The sequence below is a fragment of the Dama dama genome, chromosome 8, assembly GCF_033118175.1.
Source record: "Dama dama isolate Ldn47 chromosome 8, ASM3311817v1, whole genome shotgun sequence".
NCBI lineage: Eukaryota > Metazoa > Chordata > Mammalia > Artiodactyla > Cervidae > Dama > Dama dama.
In genome coordinates this window covers 9,823,245-9,849,565 of record NC_083688.1, presented here as the reverse complement: position 1 = coordinate 9,849,565, position 26,321 = coordinate 9,823,245, and the positions used below count along the sequence as shown (strand labels likewise).

Genomic DNA, 26,321 nt, shown 5'->3' with positions numbered 1-26,321 from the left:
GAGTATTCTTCATGTTATTGCTCTTGGAGTGTTACACACACACACAATCATCCCTCTGCTCCCCCAATGGGCTGAGGCTTACTTGTCTCTGGTGCATTGCCTGGCACTTCCCTGCAGGCAGAAAAGCTCTGTGGATTGGATGGATGGTACAGAAGGTGATGAGGCAACTTCAAAGCCTAGCAAGCGAGGTGGAGGTGATTGCTGTCCTCCACTCGCCCTGGGCTGCCTCTTTAGACTCTGCTTACTCCTGTGGCAGCTCTTGTTGCTCAGTTTCAGGGGTGGGGGTGGGGAGTTGAGGAGGTCAGCTGGCTGGGTTTGGCTCCCCCAAGCCCCATGCTGTCCTGTCTTCCCTCAAGGCAGATGCAGGTCCCAGGCGCGGTGCCGCTGTCCTGTTTTCACTGCTTCTGCCTGCATTGTCTACCTCATTGGGTGTCAGGGAGAAAGAGGAATCCGGGTCATGACTGTGGGTCGAAGGTTATGATGGGGTACACACCAGAGGACTCCTGCTCTAGCCCAGGCAGGCAGGGGTGGTCAGGGAACGCTTCCTGGAAGAGGAGACAGGCAGAAGGATGTGGTGTTAGCCACATACAGTGTGGGTAGAGGAATAGTGTTCTGGACAAGCAGACTGGACTAGGCAAAATTCTGCAGGCCGAAGAGGGTGTAGCTCACTTGAGCGAATTGCAAGAAGTTTGTCAAGGTTGAAATGTTAGAATACGCAGTGGGGGGAATTCCCTGGTGGTCTAGTGGTTAGGACTCAGTGCTTTCACGGTGTGGGCCTGGGTTCGATCCCTAGTCAGGGAACTAAGATCCTACAAGCTGCATGGCGAGGTGGAAAAAAAAAATGATAGCAGGGACCATGAGAAGTGAGCAAGACCTCATGAGGAAGGGCATGCTGAAAGTTTGGACTTTAGTCTTTAGAGCAAGGGAGACTTGGACTCAGCCTGACTTAGCCCTTCGCAGTGTATCAGCCACGTGAACTCTGAGGGTTACTGATAGACAGTCAAAGACGGACGGGTGTGGCAGGGTAAAAGGAGTGGACTTTTCAACAAAAATGGTGACTTTCTTTTTTGGCCTTACCACACGGCATGTGAGATCTTAGTTCCCTGACCAGAGATTAAGCCCACACCCCCTGGCACTGGAAGCGCAGAGTCTTAACCACTGGACCACCAGGGAAGTCCTAAAAGCAGTGACTTTTGGTCAGGTCTGTTTTGAAGTCTCCTGAACTAGGATGGAGATTTTTTTTTTTTCCAGCGTGATTTGATTGTATCTCCTAGGTGCTTGGCACTGTGACAGGCTCTGGGCCTGGAGGGTGTACTGAGTCCTGACTTGTAGAGGGCGCTAGCACCACCCAGATCAGTATCTGAGAGCAGGAGGGCTCTGGGCCTGGGGAGGGATGTTCTTCTTCCCTCCCAAGGTTCTTCAGGGATAAAGAGGGAGGAGGCCTGGTCAGATATGTTATCGATTCACGTGGTCCTGGCCAAGCCCTTTGCATTTCAGTAGATACTTGTTGAACGCCTCCTCTATCCCCAACCCTGGGGACATAATCATAAACAGAGATGGAATATGCCTACAGAGAGTTTACAAGCTAAGGAGGGGAGGAGAGCAAGAGCTTCCACCTCAAGCAAAGTGGCAAGCAGACCATCCTACCAAGCGGACCTTGGGGGTTTTGTCCCAGGTCTTCTCCACCCACCTCCCCACCCAAAACAAACCCGTGAGCAGCTTGGGGGCAGAGCTGGCATTGAGAGGGCCCCTCTCTGAAAGGGATTTTTGCCGCTTCCCAGCTTGAGGTTTGGAACCAAGTGGGCTGGCTACAGAGGGTGGCCTGCCGCTGTTGCTGGCCGGGACCTAGCTTGGGGAGACGGCTGGTGGGTCTCAGGCAGAGGGTCATTTTCACCTTAATGGGGAGAAAGGAGGGGCTGATCTAAAGAACGGGGGAGTTTGATAGGAGCCGGTGGGGTCAGACCTGGGTTCTGTCCTGGTTCTACTACTGATGATGTGTGACCTTGGGCAAGTCCCTTCCCCTCCCTGAGCCTCAGTTGCCCCTTCTTTGAAGTGGATGGAATTGGGTGAGAAACAGGATGGCAAACAGGTTTTGTCTCACGCGCAGAACCCATTGATTGCTGCCGGCTTCCTGAGCGTCTCTCTGGGCTCAGCAGGAAAGCACGCGAAGCTGGGATTGGAAGTCGCTGCGTGCGTGCTGCACGTTTGCAGACCCAGGCAGCATGATCCCCAGGTTCCTTCCTGCGCCGATAGCCTTTGATTCCTCTGTGCTCCTTCCTGTCTCCTGTGTCATTTCACCAACCATTGTCTGCCTTTTGCTTCAACTCCTCTGTGATGGGGAACTTGATGTCTTCCCTTAGACAGAATTCTTCGATTGTTAGGCCTGGTCTTGAGCTTTCATCCATCTCCCTGAACTTGTGCCTGGACTGATGACTTGGGTTCAGGTGTTAAGTGATGCCCTCAGGATTGCAGATTGAAGTTGTGAGAGGGGAAGGCACCAGAGAAGGACCCCTACCCTAACCTGAGCAGATGGGGCAGTCAGGGAACTGGGTGGTACTTGGAGCCTCGGTAATCAGTGTATAGTTTCTGCTTTCTGGAGGCATATAGACCTGCTTCTTTCTCCTACTTTATGACAGTGACAGAGAGCCTCTGTATATCCTTTGAAAAAAGCACTTCAACAACATCATCATGTAGTTTATACATCACTTAGTTATGTATAAATATAATCCATAACTGCATTATGTTAGCCTGTGAGGCTGGTATTATCCGCTCTAGGCAAGGAGGCTGAGGCTCAGAGAGTTAACAGAGCGGCCCCCTGAGACCAAGCCTGAGCCTCTCCTCGTCCTACCTCTAGCCTTCAGCCCCAGCCCTAGCCTTCTGTTCTCCTGGCTCCCCTCAAGCCCACGGCCTTCCGTTATCTCACCCTCTGCAGGTTTCCACGTGATCCCCACCATCTCGAGCATTGTCCCAGAGAGCTGCCTGCTGATTGTGGTGGGGCTGCTGGTGGGGGGTCTGATCAAGGGCGTGGGCGAGACGCCCCCCATCCTGCAGTCAGAAGTCTTCTTCCTCTTCCTGCTGCCGCCCATCATCCTGGATGCCGGCTACTTCCTGCCTCTGCGGCAGTTCACGGAGAATCTGGGCACCATCCTGATCTTCGCCGTGGTGGGCACGCTGTGGAATGCCTTCTTCCTGGGCGGCCTCATGTACGCCGTGTGCCTGGTGGGCGGTGAGCAGATCAACAACATCGGCCTCCTGGAGAACCTGCTGTTCGGCAGCATCATCTCGGCCGTGGACCCCGTGGCCGTGCTGGCCGTCTTCGAGGAGATTCACATCAACGAGCTGCTCCACATCCTTGTGTTCGGGGAGTCCCTGCTCAACGACGCCGTCACTGTGGTGAGAGGCAGGGACCATGCCCCGGGGCGCGCAAGACCCAGACCCAAGTCCAGGTGCAGAGTGAATCCCACATCCCCCCCGCTCATGATAGTAAGACAGCCAGTGTCCAGTCCTGCCTGCTATGTGCGGCCATCGTGCTGGGGGCGCCAGCAGGGATTATCTCAGTTATCCTCCTGACTGCGTTAAGAGGTGCTTCTTAGTCTCCCTTTGCAGTCAAGCTTAAAGAGGTTAAATAACTCAATAGAATAGATAGAACTGAAATCAGAAGCCAGGTCTGTCTGACTGCAGGGCCTGAGCTCTTGGCCTGACCAGGTCGTATGCTCTGTCCCTGATGCACTGTGATGTGATCTTGGTTAAATGACTTATCCTCTTTGTACCTCAGTTTACCCTTTATAGACCAGTTAGTCTCTGAGGGGCATTTTAGCTTTCATGGTAGCTGTGTCTTAAGCTAGGGCTTCCCAGGTAGCTTAGTGGTAAAGAATCCACTTGCCAATGCAGGAGATGTAGGTTCGACCCCTGGGTTGGGAAGATCCCCCGGAGGAGGAACCCATACCAGTATTCTTGCCTGGGAAATCCCATGGACAGAGAAGCCTGGTAGGCTACAGCCAAAGAGTTGGACATGACTGAGCACGCATGCAGGCACACACACACACACACACACACACACACACATGCCTTAAGTTAGAGTTTAATTTGTGCAGAGTTTGGGGGCAGCATTCATGGGAAGGAACCTTGTCTCTAAAACCTCCAGAAGGTGGCAAGTAAAGTGGGTCAGTCTGGGTTGGCCACTTGCCTGCTGTGTGACCTTAGGCATGTGACTGTACCTCTCTGGGCTTCACCTTTGACAGCTGGGATGTGGCAGAGTAGTTAGTGCGCTCCTCCCAGGTCTAGCGAGGATAGACACCCCCACCGCAGGGTCTGCACGTGGCAATGCTGTGTATGTTTGCACATACCCTTCCTCCCAGCCGGCTTCCTCAGGAAGCAGATACGTGTATGTGCACACTCCTGTTGTGCAAACACCTACATCCCCCTCCTGGCTGGACCCCTCAGAGAGCAGCTGCCCACACAGGAAAACTCATGGACACATGTGCACGCCCTGTGCACGCTTGCACACGCACTTCCACCTCACTCCCAGCCGCTCAGGAAGCCGCACCTCAGAGAAGCTACCGAGAGCGGTGGTTGCCTGCCGGCAGCCTCAGCTTCCTCTCCCTCTTCTTCCCCTGGCGCCCCCGTCAGCTCCTTGTGAAGCCGGGGGAGCCACAGACTGGCTCATCTGTCCTGTCTCCTCGGGCACCCGCCCTTGCCCATGGCTGCCACGCCGGTCTGTTTCCCCATCTGGAGCAGGGACCGTTGTCCTGAGCCTGCCGTCCTCCCGGGGCTCTGACGGGAGTCACACTCTCTCGTATCTGCAAAAGCAGTGGGTGCCAGAGATGAAGCCTGCCCCAGAGGATCTGGGTGTATGTTGGGGTTCAGGTTGGCACTCTTGGGGAACAGTGGGGCGTGGCTGCAAGAGTGGATGCCCCATTCTGGCCACCGTGATCATGGCCCGTGGCCATGCCTCCCTGAGACAGGGGCAGTGGTGGTAGTCATTGCTGGTGTTCACTGCGTGCTTCCTATCTGATCATGTATTGTCTCTTCTAATTTGCTCAGACTCCATGAGGTTAGCACGGTGATTTTTCCCAGTTTTTCAGGTGAGGGAACTGAGACACTGGGAGATTAAGGAACTCATCCAAGATCATAGTAGCTGATAAATGATGTAACTGGGGTTCAGATCTACACAGTCTTGAGTCCAGAGTCCAGATGCTTAGCACTATGCTACTCTGCCTCTGTAATCCCAGTGACAATGCCAGGCCAGAAATGAGGACCTTGCCCTCTGTACCTGCCCCATTGGCCCAGGCAGCGCACTTTAGGGACCTGAGCATTTCCTCAGGCCAGGAGTAGGTTTAGGTAGCCCAGGGCTGAGAACGCACTGCCAGAGCCCTGCCCCGTCTCCCAGACGGCTGTGTCCAGGCACATGGGGGACTGGCCAGTGCTTGGCATCTCCCCTCCCTGGCTGGCCCAAGTTGGGCCCTTTCTAGAGCTCTGGGCGTGGGTGTGAATGCCCCATTACCCAGATGGCAGGGCTGAAGGCTACCCCAAGCTGTGTGGCCTCAGGCCTTGTCCCTGGAGCAAAGATGCCCTGCTTCCATGTGTGGCCAAGGTACTGGGGGCTTTGGAGGGTCTGTCTCGGGGACCCCGAGGTCTTCTTCCCCACTCCCTCTGCACTCCTTCAGCCTGGACACTCCCCAGCTGGTTTCTGGGCAGAGATGTCTAGGAGCAGGCCAGGCAGCCAGCATCGAAGAGGAGGTAGACAGAACCTCAGAGCTGGATCCCCTGGGAGGCCCATTCACTGCTGGCAGGGACCAAGCTCTGGGCCCAGTTCTGTTGCTCCCGGGCAGGGATTGGGGGGACCCTCTGGCATGTCACTTCACCACTCCGAGCCTTAGTTTAGCAAGGGAACAAGCATCGTTAGCCTGCCTACCTCATGAGGCTGTTGTGTGGCAAACAGGATGACCATAATCAAAGGGCTTTACAGTGTATGAAGTGCCACTTAAAGCCTGATGGTGGTGTTACAATGACCGTTTATTTCCCCAGCCCAGAGGTAGGGAAGCCATGGAGAGCCTCTGGGTCCATAGCGCCTGAGCTTGGTGGTTCATTGCAATCCTCTGGGGGCCTTGTTGAACAGAGATTTCTGGGTCCCACTTCCAGACAATCCAAGTAGAGTATGGGCTGACCGAGTGTATTTTTAGAAAGCTTCAGAAGTTAAGAAGTCCTGTTCTAGTTCATTATCTGAATTTTCCCAGCTTTGTGCTAAAGGAAAGACCAAAATCCAGGCAGGGACGTGCATGATGAGCTTGGTGAATAGCAGCTAATGCTGTGATAGGCAACTTGCCTTCATTAACTAATTGAATCTCACAGTAGCCCTGTGAGGTCGGTACTATTGCCCCCATTTTCTGGACAGGAAAACTGAAGCACAGGGAGATTGAGTCATTTGCTCCATGTGTATAGTTGGGGAGCAGCAGAGTCAGAATTTCAACCCAGGTGGTTTGGCTGCAGAGCTGGGCTCTTTTTCTGCACAGCCCGCTGCAGGCCCAAAGACCCTCTGGCCCCCAGACCCCTCTGCCACCTCTTGGCTGCGGTCAACAGAGGGGACAGAATCGCCCTGGGTGAACCCCAGGAGCCACAGAGCAGGGCCCCACCCTGGGTGAACCCCAGGAGCCACAGGGCAGGGCCCCACCCTGGGTGAACCCCGGGAGCCACGGGGCAGGGCCCCACCCTGGGTGAACCCCGGGAGCCACGGGGCAGGGTGCCTACAATCCTGCCGACCAGCCTGCACACCCTTCGCAGGTTCTGTATCACCTCTTTGAGGAGTTTGCCAACTACGACCGCGTGGGCATCGTGGACATCATCCTCGGCTTCCTGAGCTTCTTCGTGGTGTCCCTGGGCGGGGTGTTCGTGGGCGTGGTCTACGGGGTCATCGCAGCCTTCACCTCCCGCTTCACCTCCCACATCCGCGTCATCGAGCCGCTCTTCGTCTTCCTCTACAGCTACATGGCCTACCTGTCGGCCGAGCTCTTCCACCTGTCGGGCATCATGGCGTGAGTTTGGGCGTGGCGTTGTGGGGGGGCTGCCAACTCAGATCCCCCGGGCTTGGAGGGTCAAAGGGAGCTCCCCAGGGCCCAGTCCCCTGGATCCAGGCTTCAGGTCTCGGGGCTGCCTGGAAGCATGGAGTTTAAGGTTCTGGAAAGCCTCAGCCCAGCTGTTCCATCCTTTCATTACAAAGGAAGCCCCTTGGCGGTCGCCGGATGCAGGCACCAGGGCCCACTGCTCCTCTCAGCAGCTCTAGCGAGGGCGCTCGGGGCTTCCATTGCTGTGGGGGTCCTGAGACCCCAGCCGCATCTTGCAGTCGGGGTTGGTGGGATGGGGGGGAAGCTGTGTCAAGGTGCTCCCACTAGGGGAGGTCACTGGAAGTGCCAAGGCTGGATTGGGGGACAGGGATGGGGGCTGACAATGAGAAGGCTGGGCCAGTGGGAGTGGAGCCCGAGTGTGGGTGCCCGGCTGGGAAGGGCTTGGGCTGCCGCTCGGAAGACAGCTCCCTGTGGGGACCCCCAGGTGTTAAGGGGACACCACACTCTGGAGGATAAACCTATGGCCAGAGACCTGAGGTGAGGTGGAGAGACCGTGTGGCCTTGGGGAGAAGGCCCAGGCTTAGGAACCGGGCAGAACTTTTTATGTTTGTATCTTAGCTCTGCCACTCCCTGGCAGTGTGACCGTGGGCAGGTGACTTTATTTCTGCATGGATCAGATCTCTCATCTGGAAAATGCCAGAATATGCCCGCATCTGCAGGGTTGGCTGAGAGGATTGAGAACAGGGGTTGGAAGCCGGCAGGGGCATCTGACCCACGAGAGGAGTTCAGGCGCCCGGCCCCTGCCCGCCTCCCTGGCGCTGGAGGCGCCCTGGGAGGGTGCGGCTCGACTCTGAACCCTGCTCCCCACTCTTTCCTCCCCTGACCCCCAGACTCATTGCCTCGGGCGTGGTGATGCGCCCCTACGTGGAGGCCAACATCTCCCACAAGTCCCACACGACCATCAAGTATTTCCTCAAAATGTGGAGCAGCGTCAGCGAAACCCTCATCTTCATCTTCCTGGGTGTCTCCACCGTGGCCGGCTCCCACCACTGGAATTGGACGTTTGTCATCAGCACCCTTCTCTTCTGCCTCATCGCCCGAGTGCTGGGTGAGTCGTGGGCCCAGGGAGGGGTGTGTGTGCGCGTGGCAGCTGGGTGCACACTGTGTGCAGAGATGGCGGGCTTGGCTCCGGGCTGCTCCCGACCCCCCTCAGGACAGGGGGCTTCCCCACTCCGCTCCCCACAGCGCTGAGGCCCTGATGGGCCCTGGAGAGGACAGAGGGCTGTGCTCCCGGAGGGGAGACAGCCATGGTGTGGGGGTGGAAGAGGCCTCAGCAGCCCTGGGACTCTGAGCCACTCCGTATCTGAGGAGGGGACTGAGGCCCCCAGAGCCAGATCTGTGTTCAGGCCTATGGTCTTTGCACCGCCTCTTCCCACGTGTGACTTTGGCACTTGCGGAGTCTTCTGCAGCGCCTCCCAACCGAGGCTGCCAGCCCCGGGGCACACCAGGCCACCCCTGGGCACAAGGCCTCAGGCCCTTGGGCAGCTGCTTCACCTTCCAGATACACATTACCTCGGTGACCGTGTGGCTTCCACCCATGGATCTCACCTCCTCTCTGAGGTTAGGTCTGGGCGTGGCACTTAACTTGTGCTGTCTTAAAAACCCTTTCATCCTGGGCCTCATCCTCTGGAGATCCTGGGTCTATGGGGTTGAGATTGGACTCCGACCTCCCTCTGCAGTTTTTTTTTTTTCTGGCCATGCTGCACGTACGATCTTAGTTCCTCAACCAAGAATTGAACTCGTGCTCTCTGCAGTGCAAGCATGAAGTCTTAACCACTGGACCGGACCACCAGGGAAGCCCTAGCATTTTTAAACAACTTTTTATTACAGAAAATTTCAAACACATAGAAAAGTAGGCCCCGTGTACCTATCATATTTAATAGGTATCAACTTGAAGCCAGTCTCATCTCATCTCTTTTCCTGATACCCTCCTGCCCTCCAGCCCCTGGAGGCATCTGTAATGTCTCTATAGTATACCCAGGTTGCGGGACCCCCTCAAAGATCCACCCAACTCTTGGATGGAGGGATTAGAGCACCTTGAACTGAGGCACCCGAGATATGAGTGGGTTTACCAATGGAGGCTTCCTCCAGACAGAGAAATCTCCCAGCTGCAGAAGCCGTGAGGGGCTGGGACAGTCTGACCCCTTGCTTCCCCTCCCTGGCAGGCGTGCTGGGCCTGACCTGGTTTATCAACAAGTTCCGCATCGTGAAGTTGACCCCCAAGGACCAGTTCATCATCGCCTACGGGGGCCTGCGAGGGGCCATCGCCTTCTCCCTGGGCTACCTCCTGGACAAGAAGCACTTCCCTATGTGTGACCTGTTCCTCACGGCCATCATCACCGTCATCTTTTTCACCGTCTTTGTGCAGGTGCTGGACAGGGTGGAGCAGCCCTGCCCGGGGAGCTGACTCTGCCAGGAAAGAGGAAGCACATGACCAAGCGGGGATGGGGCGGGGGGGGCGGCGGGGAGCATGGGTTGTAGTTCCAGCTCCCCCAGTACCTCAGGCAGCCCCGGACAAGCCTCTGCACCTTTGTGGGCCTCACTGTGCTCAGTTGTAAAGGGAGGGTTGGATCACGCGTCCTTGTGGAGTGGTGCTGCCCAGCTTAGTTAGGAGCCCAGGTAGCATCAACAGGGGCGGGTCCACTCAGCAGGGCCATGAAGCTCACGGTAGGGATTTAGTTCAGTTCAGCTGCTCAGTCGTGTCCGACTCTGTAACCCCGTGAACCGCAGCACGCCAGGCCTCCCTGTGCATCACCAACTCCCAGAGTTAGGGAAGCGGTTTAATATCTTAGGGTCTCAGCTTCTCCATCAATCAAATGGGGACAGTAGCACACCACAGGGACTGGAAAGGCAAAAAGGTCCCTGAGCTACGCAGTAGGAGGTCGTTAGCCAGAGCTCTCCTGAGCTCTGCTGCTATCAGTGTGACCCCGGAAAGATTCTCCTCCCATCTCTGGCTCTCAGATCCCCATCTGTGAAGTGAAGGGACTGGACCGGATGATCCTGAAGAATCCTTCCAGCTACTGGCCATGATTTCTATGCATTTGAACAACCCAGGCTTAGCCAAGAACCTCACCCACCCCTTGAGTCCCTGAGGGAGCCCAGCCTGAGATGATGTAAATCATTTCTCATTATCTGACCCGTGACTTTGGGCAAGTGAGAAACACTTCATCTGTGTGTTCGCTCTATGTGTTTCTCTACCACCCACTCCATCTTTCCTGAATAGTAACCCTGGACAAGCCCTCAATGGGAAGCATCATTGCCTTCTCCGGAGAAAACAGCATAGAGCAAACTTCCTGGGGCTGCACTTGCCTTCTGTCTTTTAAAAGGAGAACAGGCTACCTCTTTGGTCGTCTTGCCCTGCTTCCATCTTCAAAAACATTTTATCACCTTGATTTTGCAGTTGTATATGCCGATGGTTTACTAAGTCAGTTTTTAATGAATGCAGCATTGAGGTAGGGACCTCCCTGCCTGAGTTTGAATCCTGCTTTACTACTTCTGTGAGACCTTAGGAAGTTACTCAGCCTCCCTCAGCCTCAGTTTCCTCATCTGTACAATGGGGTCAAGGAAGGGGCTTACCTCTTAGGGTCATTGTAGGTATTGAAATGCTAATTCTAGTAAAAACACCACTGGCCCTGGCACTAGACAAGTGTGTAGTTAGATTAGCTACTGCTGTTCTTACTAGGTCCTTCTGGGTCACAAACCTGCAAGGGGGCCAGAGCAGACGTGGTCCTCCCAGTTAGGCAGGCCTGACTTCCCTGGGGTGACAGAACACATTTGTGGTGGAGCTCACGCTTGAACTCTGGCCCGGGCTAGATGACCTGTGTGTGAGTCCCTTGGCTGGATGTGAAACCCCTAGTTATGTCTTCAGGAAGAAGTGGGCTTAATATAAGTGCAGCTTGGATGTTGGGAGATTGGGGACGTCAGAGCCAAGGGCATCCCAGTCTCAGGGACCTTAGGGTGGGGGACCTCTGTGGCCTCCCCGCCAGGGTGGCAGAACTGGACTGCCTGACACCCACCCGCCCCTCAGGGCATGACCATTCGGCCCCTGGTAGACCTGCTGGCTGTGAAGAAAAAGCAAGAAACGAAGCGATCTATTAACGAGGAGATCCACACGCAGGTACCGGAAGCTGGGCCTGGGCCCTGTGTTGCAGGAGGAGGCTTAGGGAGCGGGGGGTCAGCTAGGCCTTGCATCCATGACCTCAGTCAGCCCCTCCTCCCTCATCCAGTGCCGGGGTGGTCCTTCCGCCTCCTGAGGTCACCAGGTCGCCCCATAGGGAGGGGCGGTGTGAGCAGCCAGGAACCTGAGGTGGGGGCGTCATACGGTCTCTGCCTCTGCAGGAACCTGTCCCAGGTGCTGGGCACAAGTGGGTTCAGAGAAGGGGGTTCAGCCGGGCCCCAGTGGCAGAAGGCTGGAGGGGTCCACAGAGGTTCAGGATGAGTGGGGTCTGGGTGCCACCTCCTGGCTGCTTCTGAAACTACAGGGTTGGGCTGAGCAGAGCAGCGCTCGGGTGGAAGGTGGGGGGCCCATTCAGGAGTCTTGGTCCGGGAGGAGCCGAGTAGTGAGGCTTGACCTGGCCCTGGGCACGTTTCAGTTCCTGGACCACCTTCTGACAGGCATCGAGGACATCTGTGGCCACTACGGCCACCACCACTGGAAAGACAAGTAGGTGGCAGGCCTGGTGGGCAAGAGGGTGGGAAGGGGCAGGTAAGGGTCTCCCCCCGGGGGCCTGGGCATCGTCCCATCGCAGGAGCTGGCTTCACCCATCTCCTCCCGCCTCCCACCAGGCTCAACCGCTTTAATAAGAAGTACGTGAAGAAGTGTCTGATAGCTGGCGAGCGCTCCAAGGAGCCCCAGCTGATCGCTTTCTACCACAAGATGGAGATGAAGCAGGCCATCGAGCTGGTGGAAAGTGGGGGCATGGGCAAGATCCCATCGGCCGTCTCCACCGTCTCCATGCAGTGAGTGCTAGTGGCCAACCCCGGCCGCTTCTGCAAGCCACACGCCGACCCCTCAACACCCACCTGGAGTGGGCCCCTGGGTCATTTCACCAGGCGGGCAGGCCACACTGAGGACCCAAGGCTTGGCGCGCCCAACCGGTTCATCCCCAGGGGACCCTTCTGACCCTGGCCCAGCCCCCAGAGTCCCAGGAATTTTCTAATCTGTGCCCCGTTATCCCAGGAACATCCACCCCAAGTCCCTGCCGGCCGAGCGCATCCTGCCAGCACTGTCGAAGGACAAGGAAGAAGAGATCCGCAAAATCCTGAGGAACAACTTGCAGAAGACCAGGCAGCGGGTGAGGGGCTGCTCCCCGCCCAGCCCACCTCACTTACTGCAGAGGAGCACCCCCCTCCCCAACCCCACCCCACCCTCCTCCGCACCACGTGCCCAGAGCCACCCCAACCCCTCCAGGCCCAGCTTCCAGGGCCTGGCCAGGCCTGCCTGACAGCTGTTCCTCCCACAGCTGCGGTCCTACAACAGACACACGCTGGTGGCCGACCCCTACGAGGAGGCCTGGAACCAGATGCTGCTCCGGAGACAGAAGGCCCGGCAACTGGAGCAGAAGGTGTGTCCGGAGCTGGAGCCAGCTCCCGCCTTTCTCTGGGAACCTGGGCTCTTCCTCTGCCTGCACCACCACCACCCAGCCCCCTGGGAGACAGAGCCACTCCCATCTGGTGTTTTAGCCTCCTCCAGTGTTCTTGCCTGGAAAATTCCATGGACTGTAGCCCTCCAGGCTCCCCTGTCCATGGGGTTGCAAAGAGTCAGACACAACTTAGCAACTGAACACACACACAAACCCCACGTGTTTCAAAGGCTGGGGCCCAGGGAAGGTTCCAGAAAGCTGCCTTCTCCACCTCTTCTCCACTCAGAGCAGCAAAGAGGCCCCCCTTCCCCACTGTGTCCTCGGTTATCAGATCTAGAAGAGTCTATCCACCTGCCCTAACATCTCATTTTCTAGTGAGAAAACTAAGGCTCAGAGGAAAGGAAAACTAAGGCTCAGAAAAGGAAAACTAAGAATCAGAAAGTAAGACACACATGCCTTCATTCACTCATTCAGGAAAATATTTGTGGAGCTCTCCCTAAGTGCCAAGCGGCAGAATTGCCTCCGTGAATCGGATGGTGAACCAGCCCAGTCCCTCCCTTGCGGAGCTTCGCACGCAGTGGCCCGCACGCAGTGGCCCCGGGCAGAACCGGAAGTGCAAGGGGCTCTGAGCACCTCGAACAAGGAAGTGGTCAGAGTGCGCTTAGGAATGAGAGTCACAGGGGCGGGAGTGTGGGCTGGGGCAGGGCCAGGCAGAAGGGAAGAAACTATGCCTAAGTTCCTGACCACAGGTTGAGGGGGCTCAGCTTTCAAGGAAGCTTTCAATGGGTGTTAAAGGTTTGGGCTTCCTTCCAAAGCATGGAGAAGTCATGAAGGGTTCTCAGAAGGGAAGCACATGGGAAGGGGTGTGGGTGGACTTGTGGGGTGGCGGGGGGAGGGGAGGAGCAGGCAGATTCAAGGGACATTGAGGAGGTCAAGTGGCGAGACTTGGTTACCAGTTTGAGGTGGGACCCAGGGAAGGGGAAAAGGAGGCAGGGGTCATGTCTGGCCTTTGATTGGGGTAGGTGGGTGGGGTGGCTGAGGGGACACTGAGGCAGGAGCCGGTTTGGAAGGAAGATAAGCTGAGTTCAGTCGGAGCATGTTCCACTGGGAATCCCGGGGGTTGTCCAGGGCCTGGGTGACATCCTGAGTTGACTACGTGGGCCTGTCCTCAGCGGCAGATGAGGGCTAGAGCTAGAGGCTGGGCCGGTGTCCCCATGGGAGAGGTGGGACAGGTCTGTTCAACACCCTTGAACAGACATGGGTGTTCAAGGTCACCCCAGAGCCTGACAAGAAGCTGGGCCAAGCCCTCAGGACCCAGCACTGGCCCAGGCTCGCCACGGGCATGGGTGGAGAGGGAGCGGGCGCCCTGGGCACACAAAGGAGGGTGTGCGGCCACGGCCCGGGGCGCCGTCCAGAGGGGCCGCCTCTGCTTACCTCCCACCCCCCAACCCCATCTGCTCTTCCTCTGTCAGATCAACAACTACTTGACGGTGCCAGCCCACAAGCTGGACTCGCCCACCATGTCGCGGGCCCGCATCGGCTCAGGTAAGGCAGGGCGCGGGGGGCCCTGGCGACGGGCCTCGAGGCTGGGCACGGGGCCACTGTCTCCTGAAGATGAGGCTCCAACAGGGCCCGGGCCTCAGAGGGTCTGCAGAGAGGACGGGCTTCTCCGGCCCTGCCTTCTTCCCAAGCCGTGAACTCCTCCTATATCAGGTGGAGTTGGGGGTTCACCAGAGGGGGGGCCCCCCAGAAGAGTGGCCCTGCTGTCCTCCCCAGGGACAGAGTGCTCCATGGGGAGGCTCATGCTGAGGAGCCGGGTGCCCACTGGGGAGGCCGGAGGGGGCTGCACTGTTGGGCTTTCTGACATGTCCGGGACCAAGGGCAGGCCTTCCAGGATGGGTGACTCGGGAGGGAGTCTGAACTCTTCGTCCGAGCAAGGACTCCTGTGGGAGCCCCAGGGCTGAGCAGGGGAGCACAGTCCTACCTGGGAGAGTGCAGTCCGAGGGGAGAAGGAACTATTGGCCAGGTGACAGGGCTCATAAAAGGCCCGTGTGGAGTGATTTGAAGCATACTAGGATCACCGCACTCACAGGCAGGCTCTTTGCGGGCAGAGATGGGCCATGCACTGGGAGGGCTCAGGGGCGGAAGCCAGCTTGCACCTTGCTCTTGGTTCACAGACCCATTAGCCTATGAGCCCAAGGCCGACTTGCCTGTGATCACCATCGACCCGGCCTCCCCGCAGTCGCCCGAGTCCGTGGACCTGGTGAACGAGGAGCTGAAGGGCAAGGTCCTGGGGCTGAGCCGGGATCCGGGGAGGCTGGCCGAGGAGGAGGAGGACGATGAGGACCCCGACGAGGGCCTCACGATGCGGACCAAGGAGCCCTCGTCCCCGGGCACCGACGACGTCTTCACCCCGGCACCTAGCGACAGCCCCAGCTCTCAGAGGATACAGCGCTGCCTCAGTGACCCAGGCCCCCACCCCGAGCCTGGGGAGGGAGAGCCTTTCATCCCCAAGGGCCAGTAGCACCGGGGGGCCAGCGGGCGGTGCCCGTCCCACCACGGACTCTCCCACCAGAGCCGGGGCTGCTGGCGGGGCGGGGGGTTCCCCTCGTCCTTCCCGACCTGGACTGGCCCCGGCCCTCCCCCACCGCATGGCAGCTGGGCCCACAGCCCCCACCGCAGCACGGCTTCCCCCCGCCTCCCGGGAAGCGTCCTCCCTCCTGCCAGAACTGCCTTCCTGATCCATCCATCGGAGGCGGACCTGCCCCCTCCCGAGCCAAGCTCTCTCCCTACCTGGACCAGGGCCTCCGAGTCCCCTAGACCTCTGCGGGGCCCCTCCCATTCCGTCACCCTGCTCATTCAAATCAATCTTAGTTTCTAACCAAAGAGCCTCTGGCTCAACCTTGGTCCCTCCTGGGAAGGGAAGGAGCCGGGGCCTCCATTAACAGGGAAGAGACTAGGGGACCAGGCGTCGGACTTGGGGAGGGGTCGGGGACCTGTGGACTTGGGGAGGAGTTGGGGACCCGTAGCCATGCCGTCCTCCTGGCGGCTCTCACACTGGCCACCTCACCTGACCTGTCCTTACTCAGAGCTGCAGGCTGAGGGCACCTCTGAGCTCTGTCTGGAGCTGGGACTCAGCTTCTCCAAACTGGGCTCCAGCGGGGACCACTGGGCCCTTCAGGGGCTGCTGATCGGAGCTCTGGAGAGTGCTGCCTTTGTATCTGTTTTGTTTGTTCACACTTCCATGTACGATTCTATTTGCACAGAGGGCATTCCTGTTTTTAAAACATTTTTGAAAACCCCTGCCTGAACAGAACTCCCACCATCCTACTCCAGAGCATCACTCATCCGCATACGTGCCTGTCTGCCCAACACTCTTCCCCAAATCAGTCCTCTGTCTGTCCACAGGGCTCTGATTTCAGAAATGACCTCACCACCCCGCCTCCAACACATGCACACACACACACACACACACACACACACGAACACCCCAATCATGACTTTCTCTAACTCATAGATGCTGGGCCTCTTGGGACCTTCTTTCTCTTGGGCCCGGCCCTCCGCTCCTGCTGGCCTGTTCTTTCTCTCCGCCCCCTGCCCGTCCTCGTTGGCCCCGGAACCTCTCCTGTAAGCACTGCACTCAGCTTGCTGTGGCGCCCTGTCCTCGGGGGGCGGGGGTGTCCCCTGAGTATCTCCCACTGGCCAGGGCTGGTGGGTGAGCGGAGTCCTGGGCCCCCAGAGGCCTTTGCTCACAGAAATACACTCCTACTCCCATGGCCGCCATGGGCCAGGCCCAGGCCTAGTGGTCTCTGTCCTTCTGTCTAGGGTACTCCTCTCCCCAGGATCGTGCAATAGTCAGAGCATCCCCCTCCCCAGTGGACTGGGCAGTGGGCGCTCATCTCCCCCTCCTCTCCATGTAAGTGCTGTTTTGGGCAGGAGTCACCGTGCAGGGTGACGTCGACAACCACGTTCAAAGCCACCACAGCTGCTGCCGCTCCGCCGCCTGTACAGAAGAAACCGAATCTTTTTCATATTCTAATAAATCCGTGTGAGTTTTTTATAGAGTTGAGGGCTGCTTCCTGGGCACCAGGGATTTGGGGGGAGGAAGGCGGCCCAGGCACCCGAAGGGCTTGGCTCGGTGGCCGGCACCGAGAACAGTCCATGTTGGGTGCTGGTGTGCTGATTCCTGTGGACCCAGCACCCGGGACACGGGTGTGAGCAGAGCAGGAGGTGCCCAGCCCTCAGGCTCCTGTCCCGCCAGGAAAGCCGTGTGTGTGTGTCTCTGTGTGTGTGTACCTATGTGTCTATGTGTGTGTGTCTGTGTGTATGTGTCTGTGTGTCTCTGTATCTGTGTGTGTGTGTCTCTGTGTGTGTCTCCGTGTGTCTTTATCTGTGTGTATCTATGTGCCTGTGTGTCTGTGTGTATTTGTGTGTCTCTGTGTGTGTGTCTGTGTGTGTGTCTGTGTCTCTGTGTGTGTGTGTCTGTGTGTGTGTGTGTATTTATGTGCCTGTGTGTCTGTGTGTTTCTGGTGTGTGTGTCTGTGTGTGTATTTGTGTGTCTGTGTCTTTGTGTCTCTCTCTGTATCTCTGTGTGTGTCTCCGTGTGTCTATCTCTGTGTGTGTCTGTGTGTTTCTGATGTGTGTCTGTGTGTGTGTGTGTATATGTGTGTCTGTGTGTGTCTCTATGCATCTGTGTCTGTGTGTCTCTCTCTGTGTCTCTGTGTGTGTCTCCGTATGTCTTTATCTGTGTGTGTGTCTCTGTGTCTCTATGTGTGTATCTGTGTGTGTGTCTGTGTGTATCTATGTCTATGTGTGTGTCTGTGTGTGTGTGTCTCTGTGTCTCTCTCTCTGTGTATCTATGTGTCTGTGTCTCTGTGTGTATCTCTGTGTGTCTGTCTCTGTGTGTGCATCTATGTGTATCTATGTGCCTATGTATGTGTGTGTGTGTGTGTCTGTGTGTATCTATGTCTGTGTATCTCTCTGTGTCTCTGTGTATCTATGTGTCTGTGTGTGTGTCTGTGTGTCTCTGTGTGTATCTATATCTGTGTGTGTGTCTCTGTGTGTGTGTGTCTGTGTGTATATGCCTGTATGTGTGTGTGTGTATGTCTGTGTGTATCTATGTCTGTGTATCTCTCTGTGTCTGTGTGTCTCTGTGTGTATCTATATCTGTGTGTGTGTCTCTGTGTGTCTGTGTGTGTATCTATGTCTGTGTGTATCTATGTCTGTGTGTGTGTGTCTCTCTGTGTGACAAGGGAAGGAGGGGTGTTGAGCAGGACTTTTCTATGTGATATCCTAGGAGAGAACTACAGGATGAGCAGAGGTTAACCCAGTGAAGAAGGTTTGTGCGAGTTCCCAAATATTCTAGCTGGGAGCCATATGTGGGAACACCCTAGGAGCTGAGGAAAGGCTGGTGTGGCTGGGTCAGAGAGTGACAGGCAGGGAGGTGAAGGTGGGACCTGGAAGCCCACGGTCAAGATTTTGGTTTATGCTACGGGCAAGGAAGAGGCCCTCCATTGTAAAGTGGGGACACTAACCCCTGGATGGAACGTGCTCAGGAGTGTAGTGGTCTCAGCACAGTGCCTGGGCTTAGTTCCGCTGAAGTTGGGTCCGTGAGGTGCACTTCCAGAAGCTGACCACCAGAGGGCAGTGAGGCCTTGGCACACACCCCAGGCACCCCTGGGACCTGCCTTGTGGAGGATAGCCTCTCCTTGCCCAGACTTGGCAAGGAGCTGGTTTGATCCATAAAATCTGAAGTGATCGGTGTCAAAAAGACCATAGGGAGGGGCCACAGCATCCATTCCTGTAACAGTTTCCCAGCAAGAAATGGATGGAACACTCAAAGGGTTACTGAAGAACCTTCAACTAAGGAATTCCTTACAGGGGTGTGGGCAGGGTTAAGGGAACTTAACCAGGGATGGGACGCAAGGGGATCACACTACAGGGAGCTGAAGGGCCAGAGGAAGAAGCTGTTAGGACGGGGAGGGGCTGCCTTGCTGGAGCTGCAGCCACAGGGGTCAGGACACAGCCCCTGCCAGGCAGGGAGCCAGAGGAGAAATACCCGGACTTTGATCCTGCTGGTGCCTCCCCTTGGTCAGACCCATGGGAAAGGGAAATGAGGCAGCTAGCAACTTCACTAGCGCAGTTCACACAGATGAGCCTTCAGTAGTGGAACAAGGGGAGAGGGTTTAGAGAGAAGGCAGAGCCATTCCTTCTCCTCCCCCTCACCATTCACTGTCGTCCTTCAGATGAAAAATGTGTGTCCCTATTGCTTAACGGCTATAGGATTTAGCCGTTTAGAGTAATGAAAGAGCTTTGAAAATAGATCATGGTGATGGTTGCACAAGTGCCACTGATTGTTCACTTTAAAATGGCTTGTTTTGTGTTATGTGAATTTCACCTCAATTCTTAAAATTAAGAGTTTATTAAAGAAAGCTCATCCCTAAGAGGAAGAAAAAAAAACAATCTCATCAGCCCACCATATCCTTGTCTTACAACATCATTGTTATCCTTCAATCACACTCACCGGGAACCTAACTCAGTCATCATCAAGGCTCTTTCAGCAAGACAGTAGAGGAGGGATAACAGCAGAAACCTGCTCCAGTCCCGCTTTTTGTAGCTGGTCGCGAGACCTGTGTAAGCAGTCATGCCTTCCTCCTCCCACCCCTTCCATGGCCTTCTCACCAGCTGCCAGCACTTTGGCTGGTGTGGCCCTTTATTCTGTGTGTGTGTGTGTGTGTGTGTGTATCTGGGTCTTTACAGTGTGTGTGTGTGTGTGTGTGTATCTGGGTCTTTACAGTATGTGTGTGTGTGTGTGTGTATCTGGGTCTTTACAGTGTGTGTGTGTGTGTGTATGTGTGTGTGTGTGTGTGTGTATCTGGGTCTTTGCAATGTGTGTGTGTGTGTGTATCTGGGTCTTTACAATGTGTGTGTGTGTGTGTGTGTATATCTGGGTCTTTACAGTGTGTGTGTGTGTGTGTGTGTGTGTGTGTATCTGGGTCTTTGCAATGTGTGTGTGTGTGTGTGTGTATCTGGGTCTTTACAGTGTGTGTGTGTGTGTGTATCTGGGTCTTTGCAATGTGTGTGTGTGTGTGTGTGTATCTGGGTCTTTACAGTGTGTGTGTGTGTGTGTATCTGGGTCTTTGCAATGTGTGTGTGTGTGTGTGTGTATCTGGGTCTTTACAGTGTGTGTGTGTGTGTGTATCTGGGTCTTTGCAATGTGTGTGTGTGTGTGTGTATCTGGGTCTTTACAGTGTGTGTGTGTGTGTGTGTGTGTGTGTATATCTGGGTCTTTACAATGTATGTGTGTGTGTGTGTATCTGGGTCTTTACAGTGTGTGTGTGTGTGTGTGTGTATCTGGGTCTTTACAGTGTGTGTGTGTGTGTGTGTATCTGGGTCTTTGCAATGTGTGTGTGTGTGTGTATCTGGGTCTTTACAATGTGTGTGTGTGTGTGTATCTGGGTCTTTACAGTGTGTGTGTGTGTATCTGGGTCTTTACAATGTGTGTGTGTGTGTATCTGGGTCTTTACAGTGTGTGTGTGTGTGTGTATCTGGGTCTTTACAGTGTGTGTGTGTGTGTGTATCTGGGTCTTTACAATGTGTGTGTGTGTGTATCTGGGTCTTTACAATGTGTGTGTGTATCTGGGTCTTTACAGTGTGTGTGTGTGTGTGTGTATCTGGGTCTTTACAGTGTGTGTGTGTGTGTGTGTATCTGGGTCTTTACAATGTGTGTGTGTATCAGGGTCTTTACAGTGTGTGTGTGTGTGTGTATCTGGGTCTTTACAGTGTGTGTGTGTGTGTGTGTGTGTATCTGGGTCTTTACAATGTGTGTGTGTGTGTGTATCTGGGTCTTTACAATGTGTGTGTGTGTGTGTATCTGGGTCTTTACAGTGTGTGTGTGTGTGTGTGTGTGTGTGTGTGTATCTGGGTCTTTACAATGTGTGTGTGTGTGTATCTGGGTCTTTACAGTGTGTGTGTGTATCTGGGTCTTTACAATGTGTGTGTGTGTGTATCTGGGTCTTTACAATGTGTGTGTGTATCTGGGTCTTTACAATGTGTGTGTGTGTGTCTGGGTCTTTGTGTGTGTGTGTGTGTGTGTGTGTGTGTGTGTGTGTGTGTATCTGGGTCTTTACAATGTGTGTGTGTGTGTGTGTGTGTCTGGGTCTTTATAATGTGTGTGTGTGTGTCCTCAGTCTTTACTCCTATGGAATTCAGGTTTGTATTGGTCTTCAGTTTGTTGGGTTGCCATTTCCCACTGTCGCTATTAGACATGGGAGAGCTGAGAAGCGCTGTCAGTCCGGACTCTAGACGTGGCTTTCCTGCCCTCCCTCCCTTTTCTAGATTCATCACCCTACCTGGTACACTTGATCCCCTCTCTACATTTGAGTTAAGCAATATTCAGAGCTCAAAATGACCAGAAGGAAGACCCTACCTCTGACTTCAGGGAACCACATCTGTGTTCCCTCCAGGCCCACTGAACACAAAGTCGAGAGAGGGAAAGCAAAAATTCCTCCAGGTTATTTGGAATCATAGAAGAGCCACCCTCATCTCCACTGCTTGGTCCCTGGGCCTCTGCATTCAGGCTGTGAGAGAGGCGGAGCCACTGATTTTAAACTTACACAGCATCCCGCATGTCAGTAACCCAAGTTGCTGTCTCCCAGCTGGCACTGGAGGTTTCTGGATTGGATCAGCTGCCTCTGAGCGATGGGACACATTGTATGTCCAGTGCTTCCATGGGCGAGGCCATTGCTCCATGCCCTTCACCATAAAAGGAAAATAGGCTGTGTGGGGGACAGCAGGGTGATGAACAAGCAAGTACAGAAATGACGAGGCTGGCAGAAGCACTCCAGGCGGGGAAGGCAAGTCCATAGCAGGAATGCATATTTATAACCTTGAGGGAATAGATAACTGATCCTTTATGAAGCAAGGGGACAACGCACTCAACCTGCCAATAGATAGCTGGCTGGTCCCTGAAGGGCGGTGGTTCTCAGATTTTTTTTTTTTGGTGTTGGGATCCTTTTACACTCTTCAAAATTATTGAAAGGTTATACTCTTAAAAATTGTAAAGGGTTTTTGTTTATGTGGGTTATATCTATTTTACTGGATTAGAAGTTAAAGTGCTACACTATTTAAAACTAATAAACCCATTACATAGTAACATAACATTTTAATGAAAATAACTTTTTGAAAACAGAAATTGTGAGAAGAGTGCCGTGATTTGACGTGTTTGCAAATCTCTCTCTTTTTTGACCATGCTGTGAGGCACGTGGGATCTTAGTTCCCTGACCAGGGATTGAACCCGTGCCCCCTGCAATGGAAGTGCGGAGTCCTAACCACCTGATGTCCAGGGAAGTCCCTGCAGATCTCTTTAGAATCTGGCTTAATAAGAGACAGCTAGATTCTCAGATCTGCTTCAGCATTCAGCATTCAGTCTGTTGTATACATGCTGTGTAGCCTCTGGAATATTCCACTATTCACCACTGAAAGAAAAAGGCAAACACTGTCTTAATATTAATAAAGTAGATCTGACCTCATAGAACCCATGGAAGAGTCTTCCTGGTCCACACTTTGAGAACCACTGCCCCAGGGAATAGTTCCAAACAAGAAGCTCAGCTGGGTCTTCGCGGATGGCAGCTTGAGCACTCAGCAGTGCCCACTGCCTGATCAGATTTGGTGAGGGAAATCTGTTGTGTCTATGTGTGCTGATTTATTTGGCTGCTGAAATAAATTACCGAAAACTTGGTGGCTTAAAACAACACAAGTTCATTATCTTAGAGTTTGGGAGGTCATAAGCCTAAAATGAGTCTAACTGGGCTAAAATCAAGGGCTTCCCAAGTGGCTCTAGTGGTAAAGAACCTGCCTGCCAATGCAGGAGACAGAAGAGATGTGAGTCCGATCTCTGGGTAGGAAAGATCCCCTGGAGGAGGGCATGGCAGCCCACTCCAGTACTCTTGCCTGGAGAATCCCATGGTCAGAGGAGCCCGGTGGGCTACGGTCCATAGAGTCTCATAGAGTTGGACACGACTGAAATGACTTGAGCACGGGCTAAAATCAAGGTGTCGGCAAGGCTGCAGTCCTTTCTGGAGTCTCTAGAGGAGAATCTGTTTTCTTGCCTTTTCCAGTGTCTAGAGGCTGCCTGCGTTCCCTGACTTGTTCCCTCCTTCCATCTTCAAAACCAGCCATGGCCAGGAGACTCTCACTTCTCCCCACCCTGCCTCTGACTCTGCCTCCTGCTTCCACATTTAAGGACTCTTGTGATGACACTGGGTCCATCTAGATAATTCAGGAGAATCTCCCTATTTTTTAAAAAAATTTTTCTGATTACAGGCTATTCAACCCAAAACAATCTCTTTCAGATTATTGAGGTGGCTGACCGCATCCACGACCAAATCCACTTCCAAAGTGGAATTCAGTTGCTGACCCAGCCTCAGCCTCGGCATTCTTGGCACCAGGGGGCACGGCACTTCATCTGTAGATGTCTCTGTCAGCTTCCCCTCATGTGAGTCTTGCAGGTCACTCTCCCTCCAGACCTTTGGACCATGGCCGGCCAGTCTCAGGACGGCTGTGGCGCAGAGTTGGCAGGCACGATCTCAGGGGGCCAGTGGAGGTAACTGTGGAGGTACTGGATGCCCTCATCGGTGAGGTACCAGTAGAAGTGTCTCCAGGCAAACTGTTCCTTCACGTAGCCTCGCGATTTGAGAGACAGTATAGCTTTCATGACGTGACGATCAGGCACGTTCCTGTCTGCCAGCTCCGGGTGCTTGGGCATGTGGACATCCTTCTTGGCCACCATCACCCCCTCCTTAAAAAGGAGTTCATAAATGGCAATCCGGTTCTTCTTGGGCATCAACATCGCAATGGTTGCTGCGTCCAGGGCTGGAGCTGGAAAAGCGAGAATCTCCCTATTTTTAAGGTCGGCTGATTAGTGACTTTAATTTTTTTGCCCAGTTTTTAAACTCCAATACTTAAACTCTAATACTTTGGCCACCTGATGTGAAGAACTGACTCATTTGAAAAGACCCTGATGCTGGGATTGATTGAAGGCGGGAGGAGAAGGGGACAACAGAGGATGAGATGGTTGGATGGCATCACCAACTCAATGGACGTGAGTTTGAGTAAACTCCAGGAGTTGGTGATGGAGTGGGAGGCCTGGCGTGCTACAGTCCACGGGGTCACAAATAGTCGGATATGACTGAGCGACCAAACTGAACCTTTATTTACCCTTTGCCCTATAAAATATATTCACAGATCCTAATCCTAATTAGGATCCTAATCCTCGGATTAGGATGTGGACATCTCTTTATTTTTTGACTGTGCTGGGTCTGCATTGCTGCACATGGACTTCCTCTAGTTGCACCAAGCGGGGGCTACTCTTTGTTGAGGTGCTTGAGCTTCTCATTGCCGTGGCCTCTCTTGTTGTGGAGCACAAGCTCTAGAACATGCGCTCAGCAGTTGTGGTACATGGGCTTAGTTACCCTGTAGTGTGTGGAGCCTTCCAGAACCAAGGATCAAACCCATGTCCCCTACACTGGCAGGCAGATTCTTAACCACTGGACCACCAGGGAAGTCTAGGACATGGACATCTTTGGCAGGTCATTATTTGTCTACCACACTATGAATGGCCTCTCTCCCTGCCACATGCCACTCTGTGTGTGGGCCCATTGAGCCAGAGCCAGAGTAGCTTGTAAAGGAATGACATCAACAGATTAGGTAATCTTGTCCACCTGACCACTGAGACACTCCCTCACAATGGATTCCCTCTGAGGACACTTGTGTGAGTTAAAATAGTTTCACCACCTCTGCCCATTTCAAGCAGTTCATCCATAAATCTTTCCCTTAGACCTCTTACCTCTTCATCACCAATCTTCCACTCTTATTTTCAAGTCCCTGAGCAGCCACTCAACTTGTTAACCCACTGCTCATGAATCAGAGATCTGTACCTCTAGTCATCTCTCCTTCCATGCAAAATGGACAATCAATATAACCATAGGAGGATATCTCTTCATCTTTTAGAGACACTCTGAGTGTGGCTTTAATGTGGCAGTTAATCCATTTGTGGCTGGTGCTAACATACTATGCAGACTCATTTGGAAATCATGTCTGTGCTTTTTCCTCCATGGTAACCAGTCACAGCAACTTCCCCGACTGGGGGCTGAGAGAGAAGCAGTGAAGCATGAGAGCACCTACCATGGGAATCTGAGCCACCTGTTCCTGCAATTTCCTTGTGCCTCCTGGACTTACTCAGACCTGATCTAAGATATAATACTGAATAATAGAATGTTGCCATGCATGTCCAATTTGACAAAGAGACGGATCTGATGATGTCCAGTTCTGGTTGCATGGGTCACTTGGTGTCCTAAAATCAGGCATTCAGTCTCCACCATGCTCAGGTATGAGCCGGGAGCTGTTTTTCAGTGGAGAACAGTTACTGGCAGAAGAGGGCATGAATTAATCCAGAACCCTAAGGGTCTATAACTGTACTGCATCTCTCCTGCTGGAGCTTGTCCATACAACATTTTTTTCCTGCCATAAACTTCTAAATTGCAAAGCTCGAGGGACAGGGCAGCTTGCTCTGCAGTCTGGACCTGCTACAGCGTCTTATCTTGCCGCAGGCCTCTCTCAAAACTTGGAATATTATGAGTTTTTCCAGTAAATCGGTAGAACAGCATGACCAAATGTTATCTATATTACCTCAAAAATCCAGAGTCCCATCAAACATTTTGCCTCTTTCTTTGTTGTGGGCAGTATCAGGTTCAGCAACTCTCATTTTGTAGATATACTGACATGCCCCAGACCTCCAGATACCCTAGAAACTTCCCTGACAAGGCATTCCTCTGAATATTTTGTGGGATTTATCACCCTTCCTTTGGCATACATATGTTCTGCTAAGAATCTAAAGTGCTTGCAATTTCCTGCTCACTAGGCCCAATTACAATAATGTCATCAATATAATGGACCAGCATAATGTCTGGAACTATATCAAGATGATCAGCATCCCTTTGGACTAGATTATGGCAGAGATCAGGAGAGTAAACAAAGCCTTGAGGATGTAGACTGAAGATATACTGCTATCTCTAATACACAAAGACAAACTCATTTTGATGATCTTTACTTAGTGGGGTAGAAAAGAATTGGGGGTCAAGGATGGGCCCCAGGGCAGAAGTTGTGTTGATTTGTTCCAGTGAAATTTTCATGTCTGGATCCACAGTTACAGCTCCACCCCACCTAGTAGTTACAGTAATGTAGTCATTCCTCAAGACCCAACTGGTTTTTGCACCAACCAAATAGGTAAGTTAAGTTGGGTCTTAGAAGGAATGACCACTTCTGTGTATTTCAGATCATTGATGGTGGCACTAATTTCTGGAATTCCCTTAGGGATGTGAGTATTGCCTTTGGTTTGCCCCCCTGCTTTTTTGGCCTCACCACAGGGCAAGTGGGATCTTAGTCCCCCAACCAGATATTGAACATGCGTCCCCTGTATTGGAAGCCCTGAGTGTTAACCACTGGACCACCAGGGAAGTCCCCAGTGGTGTGTCTGTCAGTTAATTGTCAGAATGGGTCTGTGGTCCCATTGAGCTCCCTCAGGCTAAGAACAAACTGAAAGCCTTGAACTCATGACTCA

The 26,321-nt window shown here is 53.9% G+C and overlaps 1 protein-coding gene and 1 pseudogene across 1 annotated transcript in view; one reads left to right on the top strand and one right to left on the bottom strand.

Annotated features, from left to right (window-relative positions):
• The window catches only part of SLC9A1 (solute carrier family 9 member A1), a 51,263-nt gene extending 34,496 nt beyond the window's left edge, over positions 1–16,767 (top strand). Inside the window, exons 2-12 of the mRNA XM_061148311.1 lie at positions 2,933–3,393; positions 6,781–7,031; positions 7,952–8,169; positions 9,287–9,489; positions 11,149–11,238; positions 11,714–11,784; positions 11,907–12,080; positions 12,301–12,415; positions 12,584–12,685; positions 14,176–14,248; positions 14,881–16,767. Of these exons, the coding sequence (XP_061004294.1) occupies positions 2,933–3,393; positions 6,781–7,031; positions 7,952–8,169; positions 9,287–9,489; positions 11,149–11,238; positions 11,714–11,784; positions 11,907–12,080; positions 12,301–12,415; positions 12,584–12,685; positions 14,176–14,248; positions 14,881–15,227 (2,105 nt within the window). The 3' untranslated portion in view covers positions 15,228–16,767. The remainder of the gene's footprint in view (positions 1–2,932; positions 3,394–6,780; positions 7,032–7,951; positions 8,170–9,286; positions 9,490–11,148; positions 11,239–11,713; positions 11,785–11,906; positions 12,081–12,300; positions 12,416–12,583; positions 12,686–14,175; positions 14,249–14,880) is intronic.
• Positions 16,768–23,056: 6,289 nt separating this feature from the next.
• LOC133060368 (small ribosomal subunit protein eS10-like) lies at positions 23,057–23,552 on the bottom strand (annotated as a pseudogene).
• Positions 23,553–26,321: the final 2,769 nt, after the last annotated feature.